The 21,120-nt window shown below is 47.2% G+C and overlaps 1 protein-coding gene across 2 annotated transcripts in view; it reads right to left on the bottom strand.

Moving 5' to 3' along the window:
- PLXNA4 (plexin A4) overlaps nucleotides 1-21,120 on the bottom strand; it is a 408,310-nt gene that overhangs the window by 135,406 nt on the left and 251,784 nt on the right. For both annotated transcript variants that reach the window (XM_054564675.1, XM_054564674.1), the window contains one exon: nucleotides 11,105-11,236. In XM_054564675.1, the coding sequence (XP_054420650.1) occupies nucleotides 11,105-11,236 (132 nt within the window). The remainder of the gene's footprint in view (nucleotides 1-11,104; nucleotides 11,237-21,120) is intronic.

Consider the following 21,120-nt stretch of genomic DNA (forward strand, 5'->3'; position numbering starts at 1 on the left):
TTACTATGGTAGCTCTCTGAGAAAATTTTCTGTCTGCTGCCCAGGGACCTGAGCCCCAGAAAGATCTAGAATGCATTGGGTAAATTACCCAGAAATAAAGAAATTGACCACACTGGCTTCTCCCACATGAACACGTAGGCACACAGTGGGCTCCATGGACTGCTGAGCTGGGTCTAAACAACAAACTTTTGGGTACAAAGGAGATAGTTTTAGAAGGTAACAGGAAAGTGAAAATCACAAATGGAAATGAGATTAATATAGGAAGCAGCTGTGACTTAACATACTCCAGTGCCGTGGGTCTCTAAAGGGTTTTGACTGCATGCCCTGTGGCAAACATTTTTTGAGCGTGAACCTATAAGACACCTATAAGTGTTTATAGAGAATATGTATGTTCCACTTATTAACATGCTTGCATGATCAAATATACACACAATTAGGAATTTAAAAAAGTGAGATAAAGATAAAATAGCATTATTTTATCTTTATTAATGAATAATACAAAATACTTTGCTATCGCCAAGAAAATTATTAATAATGGTGAGACTGATGTGTTAGGGTTGGCTTCATCATGTTTTAAAATCTTCATTACCACTTAGTGATATGGAGCTCCAACGTCTAAGGTTCAGTTTATTTCAATACTTTGTTCTAATGGCTGTCATAACGGAAAAAGAAGCTCACACAGAAACAGAGATGCAAAAAATGCATTGTTGGCTATGCTGGGTAAATTGTGATACTTTTTTTGGTCTCATGTACCAATTAGGCAGAGATTGTTGCTGAAATTCTGCTAGTAGATGTCCATCTTCTCTGATGTTGATCAGCTGTTCTTTCAACTTATTGGAAAGTGCTACATTTTTGTATTTTTTAACAAATGGACCAAAGCTCCCTGAAATTCTTCATTTGGAAGAGTTTTAGGCAAGTAGGAACTTCTGTTTCCAAGTTTTTAAAGATTTTAGAAATGAGTTATTAAAGTGTCACACTTAGTCATATCAACAAAATTACATAAAGATGAAAATATTTCCAAACATCCTTTTCTCTCCCTCCTTCCAAAATGGCCTCTCCATGCCATAATGATTTTCTAAAAGTAGTTACTTTCTAAGTCATTTGCTAACACACTGCTTTTTCATGGAGGTGCAGGGGAAGGGGTAATTGTTCAAAGTTATCAGCACAGTGGCATACTTCTGACAGCTGCTTGTTAGAACTGAAAAGGTCAGCAAATGTGGGACATTTTGGTCCTTTTAAAAGAAAAGTGTTTAATTACCCTTCCATAACCAGCACACCTCTGTGCTGTACCAGAAATGTCCCCGGCCACTCTTATCTGGTGGCAAGTAGCGTAAAGATTCTATTTAAAAGATTGTTCTCACAATATTGATAATACCTGTCACACACAAATTGCAGTTTGTCATAATGTACTGAAACTGAGTCAGCCAGTGAGGAGGCCAGGGTCTGCCGCTCAGAGACAAGGCCCTCCCACGCCCCTCCATGCCGACCTGACACTCGAACGGCTGACATATGGGCGAAGGCAGGGAAACAGCCTCCAGTACCAACTGTATAGTAAACGTAAGGAAAGCGTAATGTTTTGTTTTAAATAAAAAAAAGAAAAGAAGTTCTAATAGCTTCTGACCATCTGATGATTCTCAGCAGCATTTCGCATCCTGAGATGATGGATACTTAAAGCAGTACCCAGGTAAGGGACTGGGGTTGGGGGGGGGGTCTCGTTTCCTTGTCAAACTTTGTGTGCGTGTTGCATGTTGCTTGCATCTTGAGATGCCCTAACCTTTTTTTTTTAAGATTTTATTCATTTTTTAGAGAGGGGAAGGCAGAGAGAAAGAAGAGAGAGAAACATCCACGTGCGAGAGAAACATGCTTCTCGCACGTCCTCAACTGTGGACCTGGTCTGCAATGCAGGCACGTGCCCTGACCGGGGGTGGAACTGGTGACCTTTTGGTCGGTAGGCCAAGCGCTCAACCCACTGAGCCACACCAGCCAGGGTGAGATGGCCTCGCCTTAATGAGAGTGAGCATGTGTCACAAAGTCTTCTGGATTAAAGGTGACTTCAGGGGATTAGGGGCCTCTTCTCTTACCATGAAGGTAACTTCAGGTGCTGGTGGTGACCCCTGCTAAAGGCAGTGTCTCAAGGAAGTGAGCTGGGCACAGACAGTCCACCGGAACAGCCAGTGGGCTCTCAGCACCCTTGGATTCAGGCTGACTGGGAGGTGTGCCCGATGGAGGCCACCTGGTCTGCTCTCTGTCACTCTAAGCACCAAAATGAGGGGTCTGATATGTTGTGGAGGAGATGGGTGTGAGCTTATTAATGATGGGAGTAAAAATACTATAGGCAATTTTTTTCAATAAAATGTAGACACCCTTCCAATAGTCCAGCCTATTGAAAATAATAAAGATGAAAGCTAAGAGTTATTGAGCTCTTGTTCATGCCAGGCACTGCATTAAGAATTTCATGTATGTTTTCTAATTTACTCATTGTAACCACTCCGGCAATGGCATATCCCCAAGTTACTGTTGAGAAAACGGAAGTACCCAGATGTTAAATATCTTGCCCAAGGTCATAGAGATAGAAAGTGGCCAAGCCAGGACCAGAAACCAGGGCTGGTGGCTTCGGAACCGCTTTCAGGTCACCCAGGAGGTCAAACTGGATAGCTTTCTGCACCAGCCCTGAATCATTTTGAGGAGGACATACTTATTTCCAACCTGTTTCTGCACTCCTTTGTGGTTTTGCATGACTCTCTCTAAATTGCTATACCCAGATAGTCTTCCCTCAACCCTCACGCATCCCTTTAAAATGATCGCGTCATCTCTGAGTCAGTTTCAAATCCGTGTTTCCATTGTTTACACACAATATTTAAATGCGCTTAAGAGACTCAGATCAGGTACAGTCCTGCCATTTGTAATTTCTGCTTTTATACCTATATCGCATTTGGTAAAGTCAGGTGACATCGCTACTGCCAACTAGTCATCTTGCACAATGGCACAAACTCACACGTGTCTATTTGCTTCTGAAAACATCTCATTGATAGTCAAACCGAGTTCACAGTTTATTCAAGTATCTGGTAGTTCCAGCCTCTTTTTCTGCAGAACTCAGGCACGAGTCCATGAGTCCTCAGGAACGAAGCCACTTCCACTCAGATCCTGGTCCCTGCCTCTGAGGCGAGGGCTGGGATGTGCGGGTCACCTGCCATTGCCCACACCCCTCCATGTAAGAGGAGGCCAGGAGCCAGGAGGTGCTCACAGGATTGCGCACTGTCTTAGAAAACACCCCAGGAGCTCCATTCTCTCAAGGTGATATCCTCTCCCTCCTCAAGCCCTAACTCTACAAGGAAGTAGGGTTCCAGGGTAACCTTCACAGTGGACCATGTTTTTTTCAGTACCCGGCAAGCTGGAGTGTGACCCCACTTCACCCCCACAGAGCTTCCGGAACAGGCCTTCCTTCTGTTCTCTGCTCTGCGCAGTGCCCAGGCCTGCACTGGGCACACAGTGGGCAGGGGGAGGGGACTGAAAGGGGCAGAGACACAGCCCCTGCCCTGCTTGTCCATGCGGTGGAGTCTCCTCACGTGCTGTTAAGTGGAATATTGCAGGTGGTTGTCTTAAAAAATGGCACTTCAAGCGCCCTGAGTGGGGAGATGATCTAACTGTCAGGCAATTGCCGGAGACAGATGCTTAATGGAGTATAGGATGAAAGAGCTACCCGTGCTCCTCCCTGGTCACCTGCCTCTTAGATTTCCTGCCTCTCTCCCGCTCCACCCCCTCCCCCGTCCACCCCTGCCCCACCTTTATATATTTGCTCTTCTTCTCTTGTTCTAGGCAGAGGGAAGGGGAACAAGCCACTTCCCCTTCTGTCCTGATGCATGAAGAGCCAAAGCTATTTCAGCTGCCAGTCGGTGTCTGTGGCAGCCTCAAGTCAGTGGGACTGGACACAGAACGACTAAAATTTGTCTCCCGGAGCAGAAGCAGAATTACAAAGAAAAGTCCCCAAAGCCCCACAGAGGCCACACGGCTCTGACTGGAGGGGGAGACCCCAGGCTCCAGGCCCCCCACCGGCCTCGAGGGCAGTGTAAACAGCTGTGTGGGAAGGGAGCACACAGCCTTAGTATTTTCTGAGGGGTTTCGAAGTGAACGGGGGCACCGCGGGACCTGGGGGCACTAGCACCCAGAGCTGAAATGACCTGTAGCCACCAAACAGTGGTGTATTCAGGCCTTCCCACCCCTAGCGACAATGTGTTTCCTAAGAGTATTGGTAACCATAATGATAATGGTGATGATAACCTTCAATTTGGTAAGAGCCCACTACACGCCAGGCACCTTACCTAAATTAATGTTAATCCTACAGGTCCTGAAAGGTAAACATCATCATTTGTATTTTACAAATAAAGAAACTGAAGCACAAACTGGTCGAGTGACTGACTGCGGGTGGCAGAGCTGGTGAGCACTGAGGGCCGGGATGAAAACCCAAGTTCATGGCCTGCGCATGGTCGCCTGCGGTCTCCGTCGTGCACACATCGCTGATTCGAGTCACCCCCATGCCTGTCGGAAGAATGTCAGGCCACTGTCATGTCTTCCTCTCAGGCAGGTTACTAAACTCAGTCCCATTCAGATGTTAGGGACTTTGATGCCTATACAGGTGACCCCTAAAGGCATGTCTGTAGGAACAGGATGGTGGCGGTGAGGGGCTGCTTCTCTGCTTATTCTCTCTATAGGGAGGACGGGCCATGTCTGGGGCCCTGGGTGCCCCAAGAGGCTCTAGAATAGATGTTGTGAATGGGCTCTGATCCCAACTCACATTAGGCTGGAGCTAAGGAAGAATAAATCAAGGAGGCTCCATAGAACAATGGGGGCAGCTTTGAGTTCTTACTCTCATTCTTAATGTCCCATTCAGCCTGCCCCACCCCCAGCACATCCCTTAGTTTCCTAAGGCCCCTTTTGGAGGCTGAGGAATGGGGTCCATAAATCTCCTGCTGGGAAGACTAGGAGATAAAGGGCATCTCTTGCCCCAGAAGTTCCTCTTTGCAAGAGGGGCTGGAGAAAGCATTATAATAGGTGCCGAGCTGGATCCTAGCTCAGTTCCTCTTCCAACCTGCTGTGTGACTTCAGACAAGCCATTGGCTTCTCTGGGCTTCAGTCTGCCCATCAGTCACGGTGCCGAAGGGCTGCAGGGGAGACTTGGACCCAGAGAGACCTGAGGGCTTTTCCTGTTCTGCGGGTTTCGTGATGCAGTGGAGAATCCCGGCTTTCCGCACCTAATGAGTGTAGGAAACCGCAGCAGGAAGTCATTCGCCCTGCCCGGTTCCCTCCAGTTCTGAGGGGGTACAGGGGAGTCGGCTGCCTTCCTGACAGGGAAGTGAGAGGTGTGAGCATCCTGTTCCCAGCAGTTAGGATCAGCTCCAGACAAGCGGGACGGTGTCCGCCTGAGTGAACTGGGTGAAACACCGCAACAGCTTTTCTCTTTTGGTGAGTGCCTGGGGTGGCCCTGGTCCCTGTCATTCTCTCTCAGGCCTGCGCTTCAAGTTCGGTCTCCCAGGAGCTATCAGAAACTGCGTGGTCTGGGTGCCAGGAGCAAACGTCCACATGGGCTTGTCACAGTGACAGCCATCCAAACACAAACTGGAATGTACAGTTCGGTCCCCATCAGGGGTGAGCAGAACGACGGAGAGACGGCTGTCACCACAAACACACCTCGGGGAGACACGCCTGGGGACCCAGCGCTGACAGAATCAGGGTCATTCTCATTGCTTGCCCACTGGCTGCAGAAACTGTCTCCACAACTGCACCTTCTGTGAGAACAATGTCGGCCAGCCTCCGGGAGCGCCAGGCTTCACGCCAGACCCTCAGAGCCCTCCGAACAGCCCAGAGAGGCAGGCTGGGAGTGGGAGGGACATCGAGGCACATAGAAGCAGCAATGTCCCTCTCATCTCACAGGGGGGCCAGCAGAGGCACCACCCAGTTAGGAGTCCAAACCCCACATGGCATGAGCCTGGGTTGGGCCGCAAGACCACCTTCCCCTCGAGCTGAGCTTCCCTCTGAACTCTCAACATGGGAAAAATCAGAACCTCAAAAGCATCCTCTCACCAATTCCCTCCCACCATGCAGGCTTCACCATCTTCTCAATTTTACAACCCCAAGCAAAGAGACTGAAAAGAAACACAAAGAACAGGGAAGGGGTAGGTACCCTCAACAGCCCCCAGCCCCTGCAACCATAGCTTCTCTGGGAAGCCTTCAGTGGCCACTCCATTTGAGATCACAACCGTCCAGGACCCACTGACCCCACTCCACTTCCTTGTCCCATAGCACCACCACCTGCTAATTGACGACATGATTTCTCTTGTACGTTGACTGCTTTTTTGCTGCTTCCTCTTGTTAAAATTGCAAGCTCTTAAAGTCAGGGATATTTGTCTGTTTCTTCACTGTTGTTTCCCCAATGCCTCAGCTAGCACTTGGCACATAGTAGGTGCTTAGTGAGTATTTGTTGAGTGAATGAGTGAATCAGGCTTGGATAATACATTATAAAGCAAGATGGCCCTCCTACTTCACTTATGTTGCAAGCGAGATAGGGTATGTGGCAAAATGGCTGTAATCAATATGGGCTACAAGGACTAGCAAGAAGATATTAAGATGAACCCCCAATGGATTTATGGTTTAGAACCCACAGAAGACTAGCTCAATCCAACTGGTGACTCATTTCACCTTGCTGTCACACCAAGTCCCCTCATGTTCTCCTTTTAACACATTAGCATACTAAATGGTCCACCCTGTGCCACAATGATTGGAAACAGAAAGCCCATATAGGGACACAGGGTGGCCAACAGTGTTCTTCCAAGACATCTCCGCCCCTCTCCCCAGAAAAGCCCTGAATATTCCTCCCCCTTAGTGAATTCCCTACCCGTTGATTAAATGAGCCTCAACAAAAGAAACAAACCCCACTAGGAAGGGGGCTGCTCTGCCTGTGGAACAGCCTTCTGTCTGTCCTACTCCTTCCCTAATAAACCCTCTTTCACTTTAAACTCTATGCTGGCTTGCGTTTGAATTCTTTCCCACAGGAGCCCCAGAATGCCTGCATCAGGAGGAGCCCAGCAGAACTGCCCACGTGGCCCTGCCTGCTGACCAGCAGGTGGACCCACCTCCAGACCCACCTCCTCAGCCCCTGCAGGCATTTGTGTCCTGGATCACAGCTAGGACTTGAGTGTCACTGCCTCATGAGGGACAGCCGGGGAGTGTCCCCAGGCACCTGGAAGCAGACCTAAGACCACTGTCAACCAGAATCAGTACAACAAAGAACACCTGAAGGCTGGCTTTGGACCAGACACCACTGAAAGTGGGTATCAAAAGCAGAAACATGTTTGCGGCCCCCGGCTTTGAGGCAGGAGAGAGCTGAGGGCTGGTGTGTGTGGGAGGGCAGGGAGGCTGAAATTTACTGAAAACTTGCCACTTGCTCTGGGGCCTATCAAAGAAGAAGGTTGCCTTGTGTTGGGGACAGCTTCTCTCCCAGTAGGGGGTTGTCACTCCAGGGCACCTGAGGACAATCCCAGCTTGGCCACCTTAGCTCCTCACTTATCTGTCTTACGGACATTTCCTTTCCCTTCCCTCCCATCAGTTGGGCAGGTTTTTATCACAGTGTTTCAGTGTGTATGGACTTGGGAATACTAGAGTTGCAGTGAATATTCACCATATACCAACACACAGACACATGCAAAGCAAGAAAGGGGCTGATGGAGACACAGACAGGGACGGACATGCACATTCACACACACCACAATCCATTCTCTATCTCTATCAGTTACACAATCCCTACCCTTTCCAATCCTTTAATCACATGATTGGCTCCCCTGGCAACCGGCCCTTCATCTTTAGGGCCTTTCCCAAAATCACCCATTCACATAAACTCACTTGTGGTTAAAAGGGGCTTGTTAGGAATAACAAGGCACCCATTTCACTTTTATGGCTCTAAAGAGATTTCAGAAACTGAGGACAAGATACCAAATATTTTAACAAAAGGAGCTCCCATTGCTCTTGTCTCTCAGGAAATTCCAAGGGTTTGGTAGCTCTGTGCCAGAAATGGAGATGAAGACCGAAATATACTTCGTATTATAAATTACAATATTACAATTAGGTGTATTATACGACATGACTGGCACATCACATTCTATAATATTACTGTTTAAGAGATGGTTAATGCAGTTTACTTACGTTTAAACAGTGAGTTTATTTAAATAAAAGTACAAAGCAAAAAATAGTTCAGGATAGGGCAAAAGTCACGGCAGTAATAAACAGGTGACTGAAGTTTGGGAGAGGCTTTTTATCTGAAGTGTAGTTTTTTAATTACCTAAGTTCAAACTTGGAAATTAATATAAGCAATAAATAATTTCTATCAGTCCCTCTCTTTCCCAGTTATAGTTCAGTGAAGACACTGGCGATTCATTCATTCATTTATTCATTCATCAAAAATTTATCAAGGGCCTATTAAATAAGGTTTAGGAAGACAAAGAAGATATAGGTCTGCTCTCAAGCTGCCCTATGCAGTCTGTTAGGAGAGAAAGACAAGGAAGTCATCATCACAGCCCAGTCTAAGAAGAGCTAACATAGAGGTGTCTAACCACAGGTCAAGGATCACTCATTGGAGAATGTGGCAGCAGAGCTAAGTTTTGAAGGACAAGGAAAACTTAACCAGATGAGAAAGGGAAGAGCCTCCCAGGCAGAACAGACATCATTGCTGAGCGTACACCTTCAGTCTGCAGAGTCAGCCCGGCAAGTGTCTGACCCATTATGGCTGACACCAACCCACCAGTGACAGAGGCCGGAATCAGTCCTGACTCCCTGGGCTGGCTGGCATGTCACCAAGGTGCTCTTGCTTCGAGCTCTACTTGGTGTGTCCAGTCAGTAAAGCAAGCTGTGGGTTCTTGATTTGATTTCCTTGGGACCAGATTCCTGCTCCAGGCCCACCTTAGCCTTGCCTTGGATTCCTGCACTTCATACCTGAGAGATAGGTCCCCCAGAATCTTGATGTCACCACCTGCCTGATGCCAAATACAGCCAATGTCTAGACACTCCTGTTGCAATGTCGTAAGAATAAGAGCCTCCACTTACCAAGCTCTTACTCTGTGCCAGGCTTGGTTTATGCTTATTACATGCATCATATCATTTTTGTCATTGGAATAACACTATAGGATATTATTATTACTTCCATGTGATAGTTGAGGATGTTGAGTCTTTAAGAGTTCAAGGGACTTGCCTGAGAACATGCTTTGTGAATCGCAGAGCCGAGGTGCATGCTCAGGTATTCTGACACCAAGACCTGTACAATTAACCACTGTGCTATGCTACCACTCCCCACAGTGAATATGGAAACCCACTGGATATCAGCATTGGCCTAAAAGTTGAGGGCCTTGGGATTGTGATTTGGGTGGCAGGAAGCCCTCCACCTCTGTGAGGAGCAGCCCCAGAAGAGGTGAATGCCCTAGTCCTATCCATTCCTTCCTTCCTTTCCTCTCCAATGACCCAGAGCTCCCAGCATGCCTCATTCCAGACTGAATGGGCTCTAAGCACTGACCACACTCTCAGGGAAGCAGAATGGCCGAGAACAAGAAGCTCAGAATCCCAACTTGGTTATCAGGAGGGGCTCCACATAGCTTATATTTTCTATCTTTGGAAGTCCTTCCATGTTTTAAGTCCTGGGTCCAGAAATCCTGGTTTTCAGATCAGGCAAGAAACCATGAAATATTCAATGCTTTATGGAGATCTTAGGTCTTCTCAAAAGGATTCATTCCACCAAGGAAAGCTGCTAACCCTCAGTAGGCAGGGCCTTGGAGGTAGGTAGGGAGTGGGGTGTGTGGGCCTCATGAAAGAGAGCAAGAAATGAAAGCGAAGGAGTAGCCTCATACCCAGGCCTGACTCCTGGGGTAAAAAGCTTCACTCCTGGCCCTGCGTCAGGCCATTTCCCAGGCAGGGCAGCCTCACCAGGGCACCACAATGGGTCCCAGTGTGGCTGAACGGGGAGTCCCACACCAAGAGAAGATGTCATCGAGCTCTTGGGGAGGGTGGAGCTGCTGTGGGCTGCCAGGGCATAATGCACAAGCCCTGTGGGTGGCATAATGTGGTATTTATCTCCCTCACTATGCAGAGAGGGGACAGGAGGAACAATCCAGACTCTGTCAGCAAGGTCCTCTGGGGAGTTCAGGCCTCACTAATGAAGATGAATAAGAGGGGGGATCTGCCCTTCATGGCTGCTGCCTTTGCCACATACATATTCATGGGCTGGGGGGACAGCTCCTGGGAATGATCCATCCTCCGTGGAGACGACAGGGGCCGAGGTATGGCAGTGCTAATCCACACACGGGGTGGGTGTGTCTTGTGGGGCCAGGAAGGAGGACCCTCTAGGAAACACTTTTCAATATATGGAATTTCCAAGGCAAAATCTATTCCTTTGCCTGATGTTGACGTAGAGTTCCTATATGAGCTCAAGAACCCCTGAAGAACTTAGTTCTCAGCTGAGTTCCAGAAGCAAGCCCAATTTTGCTTCTTCCAATTCAGTATCAGCTAACAGTAATCCCTGTGCCATAGCTGTTCCGCCTGGCTTGGCCCTCTGGAATTTTCTTGAGGTCCCATGTGAGAGTTATAGGTGTACTTGAAGACTTAGGACACAGGCCCTTATTCTCTGAATCTCCTTCCATCTGGCTCTTCCATGATCTTCCCTCAGCTAGGATTTTTAGGAAACAAATCCTTGCCTGCCATAGACCTCCAGGGTTTAGGAAGATGACCTTGGTAAGAGATTATCCATTGTTAGTGTTTTGGACAAAAGACTTGGGCATCTGCACCAGGTGTCTTCAAAAGAGAGTAAATGTTGATCCAGAACCTATACACACCATCATTTTTGAAGTTAGTGGATTTGTTCTAGACTTCTAGATATTTTGATATTTAAAATGTTTCATTTCCTGTTTCAGCACATTCAGCCTCAGTCCCCAGGCAGCATGACCAGAAAAATACACACTGAGCCATAAATCAAATCCCCTCTCCGCAGCGGGCCTCCTGTAGGCTTCCGCTGAGCCACAGGCTAGTACTTCGCTGCTAGACAGATGTCTTACGACAGCTCACAGAGCCTTACCTGCCTTTCTGACATGATGTAGAGTTGCTCGTGGTCCTTGGAGAAAGCCATGTCCCGGAGCACAGGGCCCGGGTCTACCACCTGCATGGTCTCGTACTGAAGGGCATTGCCCTTGGGCCCGTCCACTCGGATCTGAGGAGAAAAGGGAGAGGAGAACCAAGGTGAGTTCAGATCCTGCCCTGCTCACAGTTGAGCTGCAGCCCAGATACCCTCCTGACAGCCAGGGCAGAGGCAGTGAGCTGTGCCCAGAGTGCCCACAGGCCCCAAAGAGCAGGAGTGGCCCAGTGCACCATGGTCTTAGGTGAGGAATGGCACAAAGTGGGGAGGGGGAGACCAAACTAGTCTTCACAAAGAACCGGTGTTATTTCCTCTGGTTCCTGGCACCTCAGGTAAGCTTTGGAGGAGAGGATGGTGCTGATAGTATGGAGTGGGTCTGGGGATTGGGGAACAGTGGATTCACTGAGTCTGCGTCTGGTCAGAGTGTCATTCTGTAACAGAAAGGCAATTGCATTTGCCATATTTGAGAGCATAAAACATGTGGGTGTAACAATGTGGGCTGATTCTTTGACATTGGTACCCAGGTGTCCCTGCCACACTTTGGAGGGAACCAGGCAAGTGGCCACTCTGGTCTAGTATAATATTTACATTAAGTGGGCTCATTCTGGTCATTGAAACCAATGGCTCGTATCTCAGATTTTGGAGTAGCTGGAGAGTCCTGACACCTCCTACATGTTCTATTTGTGTCCCCAGGGAAGGGGATGTGGGCATTCCAGGAAAATGTGCTTTGGGCATGAGTCATCCTCCATCTTCTGAGAACAAAAGCACTTAGCAGATAGAGTGTCCCTGTGCAGTCGGCCAGTCCTTCCTAGAACCGCTTAGATAACATGCAGACAACCAGGAAAGAATTTTGCCTGTTCCCCCATGACTAAGGCAAATCTAAAAAAGCTCGCCCCTACTCTAGAATCAGAATCATCACAAGTCTGAGCTGATAGATCCGACATGATCACTGCCCAGTGCGAATAATGCCACTCATATACGTCAGGGCCAAACGTTACCAATAACATGGGAAGGATGCGGGGAGCACTGGAGGGAGATGGGGAGAGGCAAGAGCAAGGGGATCACCAGACTTGATTAGATACCATTTGTATAAACTCTAAAATACCCACGGTGTAATTCTAGAGATTTTAATAACAAACATAAAGAAAAATATTATTCTAAATAGTCCTGCTATGTACTCTTATTTTAAATTTTTAATGTCTAATTTTTAACTTCTCATAAGATCAAGGAAAATAGAAGAGTTATTCAGAGGAACTAAATTACAGCAGAAATGCCACATTGATGACAACTGACCACATCGATTCATTTGAAAGTTGGCTGCCTCTCGTTTCTGTTGAATTCATTGCAGTCTGACACCAAGGTATTTTGTGACTTATGTGTGTGATTTTAGGTATATCCCAAGATCTGTCTGTTTGTCTGTTTTACTTCTAAGCATTATTTTTATGCCCTTCCTACACATCAGGAAAATGGTTTTGAATATAATTCTTTATTCACATAACCTCTCAATCCTACAACTTTGGTGTTCATTTGTCATGGCTTGCATGACCCCTCCAGCATCCATTCCACCCTCTCTCACATTTTTGGGTGGGATTGGACCCACTCCCTGCTTCCTCAGTGGTCCTTGATAGGCATAAGCGAACCAATTTTATCTTACTCTCTTACCACAGTGATTGAAAGAAAGCAGGCTCAAGCCAACCAACATGTGCAATCAGAGTAAGCAGGGTCTGTGTTTCATGATGAGAGAAGAGAGGATCTCTTCTGACCCTCAATGGGGTCAAAGAAACAGGGAGCTCAAAGAACTAACTGTTGGCAGTTCTTTTGTGCCAAGGAGGGGAGCTAGAACCAGAAGAGGTCAAGAGCAATGTTAGAAAAAAAAATTAGTTTTTGGTGATGTCCCAGAGCCACTGAATCAAAATAACCCCAAAGACTTTCCTATGCTGGGACTTTCTTGTTACTCAAGAGATTTCCTGACTGTTAAATTAACGTTAAAACTCCTAACCGATACACAGATAATAGATGAGGAAAATGAGACCCGGGTACATTGAGCAGCTGGCCTGAGCTACAGAATCTGGGGAAAGAACCCTGACAGGAAAGACCTGTTCCTTGATGGGTTTCACAGTTACTTCCTGGGGGTGTGACCTAAGGCAAGGAGCCGCGGTCACTGTCTCTGGTCTCTCTGGTCTAAACAATTCCTGGGGATTTCACCAGTCATTCCTGATAGCGACGTTCAAATACTTGAGCTCAATGAATACTGATTTTTAAAAGTGAAGAACACATAGATGAAGTTAAAACTTCTCTTTGCTATTTCCCTTTAAGTTCATTAAACAACGACAACCAAAAAAACAAGTAAAGGGATTGAAGAGAGATCTGTTTAGCTCTGAAAATCAAAATGCCTCAAATTTCAATAACCCGCCTGTTTCTGTGTCCCCCTCCAAGCCACCAGACATCTACCTGGCCCGGCTCTGACTTAATCTGAATGAAATGGGAGTTCATGCAAAGTCAATTGAGGTTACCAACCAAGTCTGACTGCATGGTGATGGTCTCGGCCCCCAGCCCAACCAGGCTTCACCTCCAGCTGTGAGTTACCTCTGGAGCAGCAACTTCTGTGACAAGAGTGACAAGAGTGATACTGAGCACCCTGGCTGGTCTCCAGTCCTCTCACGCCGCTGGCAGGAGCAGGCTCCCCAAGAGAAATTGGATTCAGTGCTCGAGTGACCTTCTTTATCCTTTGGTTCCAACTCTCTTGCTCTTTAGGATGAGGAGCTGTGCTGAATGTGTGTGGGCATCAGAGGAAAAGCAGGGACAGAGGGCTGGACCAGGGAGCACCCACAGAGCAAGTTCTCAAAGGCCTGGCCTTCCCCATGGAGGCAAGAGAGAGTTACGGCTCCCCTCCTGCTCTCTGGGTTGGAAATCAGTTATTAGAAAGAGGTCTCCCCCTCCCCTCAGCCCACCCAATCTACTACTTGTTTCAGAAAGCAGAAAGGAAAGCATTCATTTATCCATCTGCAGAATGAATCTCACACGAAACATGGATAAAAGGCATTTGTGGTGAGATTTACTGAATGATGGGCAATCATAAAATTTAGGTAGGATGGGCCAGCTGCCAGCTCTTGGGTTGTTACGTTAACAATAGCAACAGGAGTGGTTAATGAGTCAGTAGTACTATGTATCAGATATGATGCTAGACCTTCTACATGCATTTACCTTCTCATTTAGATTCATTATAATCATGACAGTATAATCACTTTGCATGGTGACAGATGGTTATTAGACTTAGTGTGGTGAACACATCATAAGGTACAGAAATGTTAAATCGCTATATTGCACACCTGAATCTAATATAATATCATATACCAACTATACTTTAATAAAAAATAGAAAAAATAAGTCTCATAACTCCATGAGGTAAGCATTAATATTATCCCATTTACGGGAGAGGCACAGAGAGGGTTAATAACTTGTTCATGGTCGTGCAGCTAGTGCACAGCATGGCTTTGACCCCAACCAAGGTCTGACTGATTCCAGTGTCCGTGTTCTATGCATTTACATACTGCACTGTTGGTTAGATAAACATGAATCCCTCCAAGGACTGAAAGTGGCTGATGTTAAACAAACATCGTCCTGCGAGTCCTGCAGGAACCACGTCTACTGCGCGTGTCTACTGAGTTCTTCAGGGAGCGACTCTCACCTGGGAATGAAGAAGATGCTGTTGTAAATTTTCCAAATTATGATCCCTTCTATTTTTGCTTTATACCTTTCAAGGCACTCTTAAATAACATCGTTTCATCTGACGGTTGTAAAGTTTTTATGATGTCGACTAGCAGCATCAACACTCTCATTTCACCAATGAAGCAACTGAGATTGGGGCCGTTCTGCGCCTTGCCCAGAAGTCAGCGATAAACCAGGGACATTCAGGACCAGCACCCAGGTCTCCTGCTTCGTAGCTCAGCACTTGCCTCTTAGAAATTTAGATTTTCCAAAAGTCTTTGACAAAGTTCCATGTGAAAAAGGTATTTAAAAATAATGAGTCTCCATGGGACTTTGGAGAGTTTAGCCATGGAGAGAGAACTGAGTCCGAGACAGAAAAGGGCACGTTTCTGTGTGGAGAAGTGGGAACTTGGGGACTCCCAAACGTTAGTGTTATGACTAGTCTCAATACTACTTTTTATACGTGGTCTGGAGAACAGGAAAATGCGCAGAGTATTCTAAGCTCTTTGGGATACCAAGAAGGCCAATGATGGAGATGAAATGCAGAAGGATGGCATATCCTCTGCAGGGACGGGAGTGCGGGGTGCAGCACATGGGTGACTAGACCTGGGACTGAGAGTCACGGGGACAGAGGTCAAGCCTGCCGCAGTCAGCACGGCAGTCCCGCTGTGCGGCACAGTGCCCAAGACTTGGTCGGAGCTCAGTAAGTAGCTACCGACAAGCGTTGGTGAGGGTGTGGGGAAAAGGGAATCCTTACACGCTGTTGGTGGGAATATCACTATGGAAAACAGTATGGAGGTTCTTCAAAAACTTAAAAATAGATCTACTATACAATCCAGCAATCCTACTCTTGCATATATATCCAAAGGAAATGAAATTAGCATCTCAAAGTGGTATCGGTACTCTCATATTCATTGCAGCATTACTCACAATAGCCAAGATATGGAAAAACCTAAATATCTGTAAATGGATTAAAAATGTGAGAGATATATATAAAATTCAGCTCTAAAATAAAAGGAAATCCTGCCATTTGCAACAACAAGGATGGAACTGGAGAACATTATGCTAAGTGAAATAAGCCAGACACAGAAAGACAAATATTGCATGATCTCATTTATATGTAGAATCGAAAATAGTCAAACTCACAGAAGCAGAGTAGAATGGCAGTTGCCGGGGGTGGGGGGGGCGGGGGGGCGGAGCCAGAACTGGGGGAGATGTTGGTCAAAGGGTAAAAAGTTTCAGTTATAAGATGAAAAAGTACTGGAGATCTAATGTACAGTACAGTAACTATAATTAATAATACTGATTGGATTTCTATTTTTGAAATTTGCTAAGAAGATAGTGTAACAAAAAAGGGGTTCTGCGGAAACTAACCGCACAGGGTGATCTGACTGTAAATGCGGAACCAGGCAAGTCCTGGTGGGCAGCCCCGCGCAGGCATGCAGCTTTTTAGGAAAAGGTTTATCTTTGCCTTAAGCTTTGTTCCTGTGCATCCAGATGAACCACCTAGGAAATCAGTATAACCACCTTCAAGAGAGCACATAATTGTTGACTCTCCTATAATCCTATCCCCACCTTGCTTTCTCCCAATTTCATGTAAACTGTTTACCTTCCCTCCTTAATTTCAAATGTGTAGAAGAAACTTCAAAACCTTCTCTTTCCAGAGCATTAGAGATCTTACGTCCCAGCAACTGTCATCAGCTTTGGCTCAAATAAATTCATAAAAATTCTTAACAGGTTTGAACATTCTTTACATTAACAGTAGACCTTAAGTGTTCACATCATGGAAAAAAAGAGAAAATGGTAATATGCAAAGTGATGGAAATAGTAATTACCTTGATTGTGGTGATTATTTTATAATATATACATATATCTAAACAACAAGTTGTATACCTTAAATATGTACAATTTATATACATTTAATTTGTCAATTATACCTCAACATACATATGCCTAAACATCAAATTGTACACCTTAAATATATATATAATTTATATAAAGTTTTATTTGTCAACTATGCCTCAATAAAGATGGGGGGAAATAAGTAGTTATTAAATAAATGATCAACTGACCAGCTCCCTCTGGAAAACTTAAACTCATGTTCTCCCAACTGGAAGATGAACTCTGAGCTGAAGGTAAGATGAGGTAAGATCAGGGTGTGCCCAAGGCGCGATCAAGGTCAGAGGCAGGATCGAGAGAGGGTAACTGGTGTCACCAGTTGCTCCTCCCAACACTCCATGGCAACCAAGAGGCCAAGAAAGGAGACATGATGGCCAGCGGCTATGGTTTAGCTACCAAACGCGGGGGGCCACCCTAAAGCTTGGAAAGTGACACCTTAGAACAAACAAGGTTTATCATTGCACATCAGGACAAATAAAATGTATTATTTCACACAGTGAAAGACAATATGTGTGGATCACCTAAGCAGCGAAAAAGGATGAGAATAGCAACTGAATTTTTTTTTTTTAAGGTAGCAAATGTAAAGAAGCTGTTAATGTAAATTTGGGTGTTTAGAAGATGTTATTCTCTGAGGCTGACACCAAGGAGAAACCACATCCTGACCCTCCGTGTCCCTTCACAAAGTGGCAATGCACGCTCATACATCATCTACACGCGCTTACCCAACGCCCACTGTGTTCGAGGCCTCGAGCTGGCTTCTGGGGAGGAAGGTGAATCTCAGCCCTGCCCTCCGGAAGGCCTGTCTCCTGAAGGGCTCAGAAGTCACACATATAAGGTCAAGTGGCAAATGCCACAGCAGGGTGTTCACAGGCCTCTGTGCCTTCTTCCCAGAGATCTGGCTGGCTGGCTGGAATGTAACCAGGAATTATCAGCCCAGCCTCTGAATGTGTCCATATGAGAGAAGGGCTACCAATGTGGCACCCAACCATGACAGCTGGGCAAATAAAGCACATCGTGAGCGATACTAGGTTTCCTCAAAAGCCACCTTGGGAGAAAAAAATGTCTTAAGTCACTAGGAAGACTGATCTGAGTAAGAAAATGAGTGGCACTAACAGATTTTATAACATACCTGGCAGAGGGAGGTAAAGGTAATAACATGAAAAGTGGGGTCCGCAGGGGAAATGCGGTGGTCTTCGTGCAGCACCGCCCTGAGGAGAAGCGTGTGAGTGGCTCTGCATGGAAGGGGGTGGTGTCCCTTCAGGCTTCACCTCGGGACAGTGGACCATTCTTCTAGACAAGCTCTCGACAGCAGAAATATACACCAGCCACAGACATGGGCCACGTATACAACAGGAGATTTAGGAGATGTTTCTAGTAGTGGTCATATTTTAAAAAGAAACAGGCAAAACTGATTTTAATAATCTGTTTTATCTAATCCAATGTGCTCCAAATATTAGCATTTTAATGTATATGCAGTATGAAACATTGCTAATGAGATAGCTTACATTCGGTTTCTCATACTAAATCTTTGAAACCCGATGTGTATGTGTTTTAGACTTGCCACAAACCTCTGCTGGATCCACACTCCAGGGGCTTGAGAGCCACTCATGGCCAGTGGCTGCCATACTGGTCAGTGCAATTCTAGATTATTGGTGGCTATTGTCCCAGGGCTGCTCTTGGTTGAGGTCTCCCCCACTCCACCAACCTGCCACAATGCCCTGTGTCTCTTAGGATCTTCAACGTACAGCTCAATGCGCCACCATGTTCACTGCTTTGGAGTTCACAGGCTGTATGCTCCAACCAGCTGTATGGCCCCCGTCAGTCCAAGGAAGCTCTGTGGGCCGGGTTCTGAGCTAGGCTATCACTCGGCAGGAGCCCCTGTACCCTGGGGAGTAGTCAAAACATTTGGCAACTGCTGGAGGGAGAGGCCAGCCAGTCGGGCGAGTGGCTGTGGATCAGGGGGTCTTAGAGGCTTTCGGATGCTCCAGGTAATACTGCTGGGGGTGGGTGGGGGGTTAGCTGGTGTGGGCACTTGGAGCCTGGGGCGCAGCTAAGTATTGATCACAAGGAAGCGTTTTCACTATTTAACACCTGGTTAGTTATCCACAAGAGTCAAGACGTGGAAACACCCTAATTGTCTGTTAACGAGTGAATGTTGCTGCATCGGCTGAAAAAGTTCTAGAGATCTAATATGCAGCAACGTGACCACAGTCAACAATACTGTGCTATATACTTGAAATTCGCTAGAACAATGTGTTTTAAGTATTTTCGAACAAAAAAAGAAAATGGTAACTGTGTGAGGTGATAGGTTAGTGAGCTTGATTGTGGCAATTATTTCACAGTGTTATGTGTATGTCAAAACGTCAAGTGCTACACCTTAAACATACACAATTTTAATTTGTCAACTATACCCCAGTAAAGACGAGGCCACACTAGGACACAGTGACTGAGCATCAGCCCTGCCCAGGTCAAGCAGGGACCTCCATCGAAACGTTTGGTGTGCTCTGCGCCACCCCCTCCGGGTGGCTCACCAGGGACAGGCTCCCATGCCCGAGGGCACAAGCAGGCGTGCTCCGCCCCACCCTCCCCAGCCACGGGTCCCAGCCTGGGGTCTCCCTACACAGCACGGCCCCCTCCTCCAGCCCGTCCGGCAGGCAGCACTGCCACCTCTCTCCATCCCTGGCACGGTGAGTGGATGCGCTGCCAGGCAGACTGCTATTAAAACATCAGCAGGGTGGCCTCCACAAAGGTCAGCCATCCGGGGAGCTCCTGGCAGCTGCTTGTTTGTTTATTGGAACATTATCTGGGCCAGGCTGTTTATTTACATCCATTGAAGGATTGAACAATAAATATCGTCTCCCAGTAGCGGGCAGATGCTTGCACTAGAGCGTTCTGGCTGCCGTCTTGCTTGGAATAATCTCCCTAATGAGCAAACAGTGCTATTTGTCTTTAAAGATGCAGGCCACCCCCTCCGCTCCCCCTTTCCTCGTTCTTCTCACTGCTTCCCAAACTTCCTGGTCAAGGCCTACACTGGCTGGGGCTCTGGGCTGGGCCCAGATTCAGGAAGGTGACAATGGGGGCTCATCTGGCAGGAGGGGAAATAGACCTAGAGCTGGCAATGCAGGGTGGGAGCAGGTTAAACCTGGAGACTCAGGTCTTGGGGCCACTCGGAATTCTCCACGCAGACCCTCAAACCTCCAACCATCCGGTGGTGTGGGTTGTGGGGGCGGGGGGCGGTTAGGCCTCCTTCACAGAGCAGGGATGGCACGGTTTTTGGAGAGGCACCCACCGAGGGGTGCCCGAGCCGGAGTTAGGCCTGTTCCTCACTCAGGTAGGTTTCTGAGATGCTCAGAATCCCAGGGCTCCTGTGCAGGTACCTGCAAACCGGTCTGTTTACAAAATGGAAACTCTGCAGGGGCGGGTGGGGGTGCAGGCAAGAGAAGGCAGGAGAGGTGCCCAAGGAGGGAAGTGGGGGACCCAGGCTCTGCTCTTCCTTTCAGAGCCTTGAGGACACGACTTCAGCCCTCTTAGGTGTCCTGGCTCTCTGTCCTGGCCTTGACCTGCCTCCTACTGAGGCAGAAGTACAGGTGAGGACCCTTAGGCGGTAGATGAGTGACTGCGATCTGCTTTGCATGGCACATGAGAGGCGTCTCTCGGAAGGAAAAATAATAATACACCTTGTGGATATTATTTGTGCTGTTTATTCTGTTGGCCCCCAAAAACTCTACCTGCCATACACCCTGGTCACTTTCAGTGAGCACCTTGCCATATAGGTGAAAGGAAGAATGAGCACACCACGGAGTGCCAGCATCAGGAGCTCTGCAGGTGCTCCTTGTTGAATGAATGAATGGATGAATGAATGGATGGATGGATGATGGCTCTAACTCTGAGCCTGAGTTCCCACAGCTGGGACAAGCAGGCGTACATGCACACTCACAGACAGACACACACATGTCTTGCACACAGATGTTCTCTCTGTTTCTGTCTCAAACACTTGAACTCTGGAGCTTCCCCTTTATAATTCCATGGCAACGTGATGGAGAGCAGGCAGAGGAGGACCTGGGGAGGGGGTGGCAGGCCAGCAGGAAGACTGTCATAAGCATGAGGAGCGAGTGTGTTGGCAACTTGCTGTTGTGGAGTTAAGTGTCTTTAGGGAAAGGGGCCCCATTATGGACAAGTTGCTGGGTTTGCAGGGCATTGGATGGGATGACCTCTAAGTTCCCAAGCAAGGACAGCTTGCTCACGCCTCAAGCACCCACTTAGGGTCAATGCTCCTGTAGCGCCAAACATCTGAACACAAAATGTCACCCCTATTGTCACCTGAATTTCCCCCAGTGCTTTCATTTCTAAAA

Source organism: Pteronotus mesoamericanus, unplaced genomic scaffold (assembly GCF_021234165.1).
Source record: "Pteronotus mesoamericanus isolate MK-2021 breed Mesoamerican mustached bat unplaced genomic scaffold, CSHL_Meso_final scaffold_85, whole genome shotgun sequence".
NCBI classification, from domain to species: Eukaryota; Metazoa; Chordata; class Mammalia; order Chiroptera; family Mormoopidae; genus Pteronotus; species Pteronotus mesoamericanus.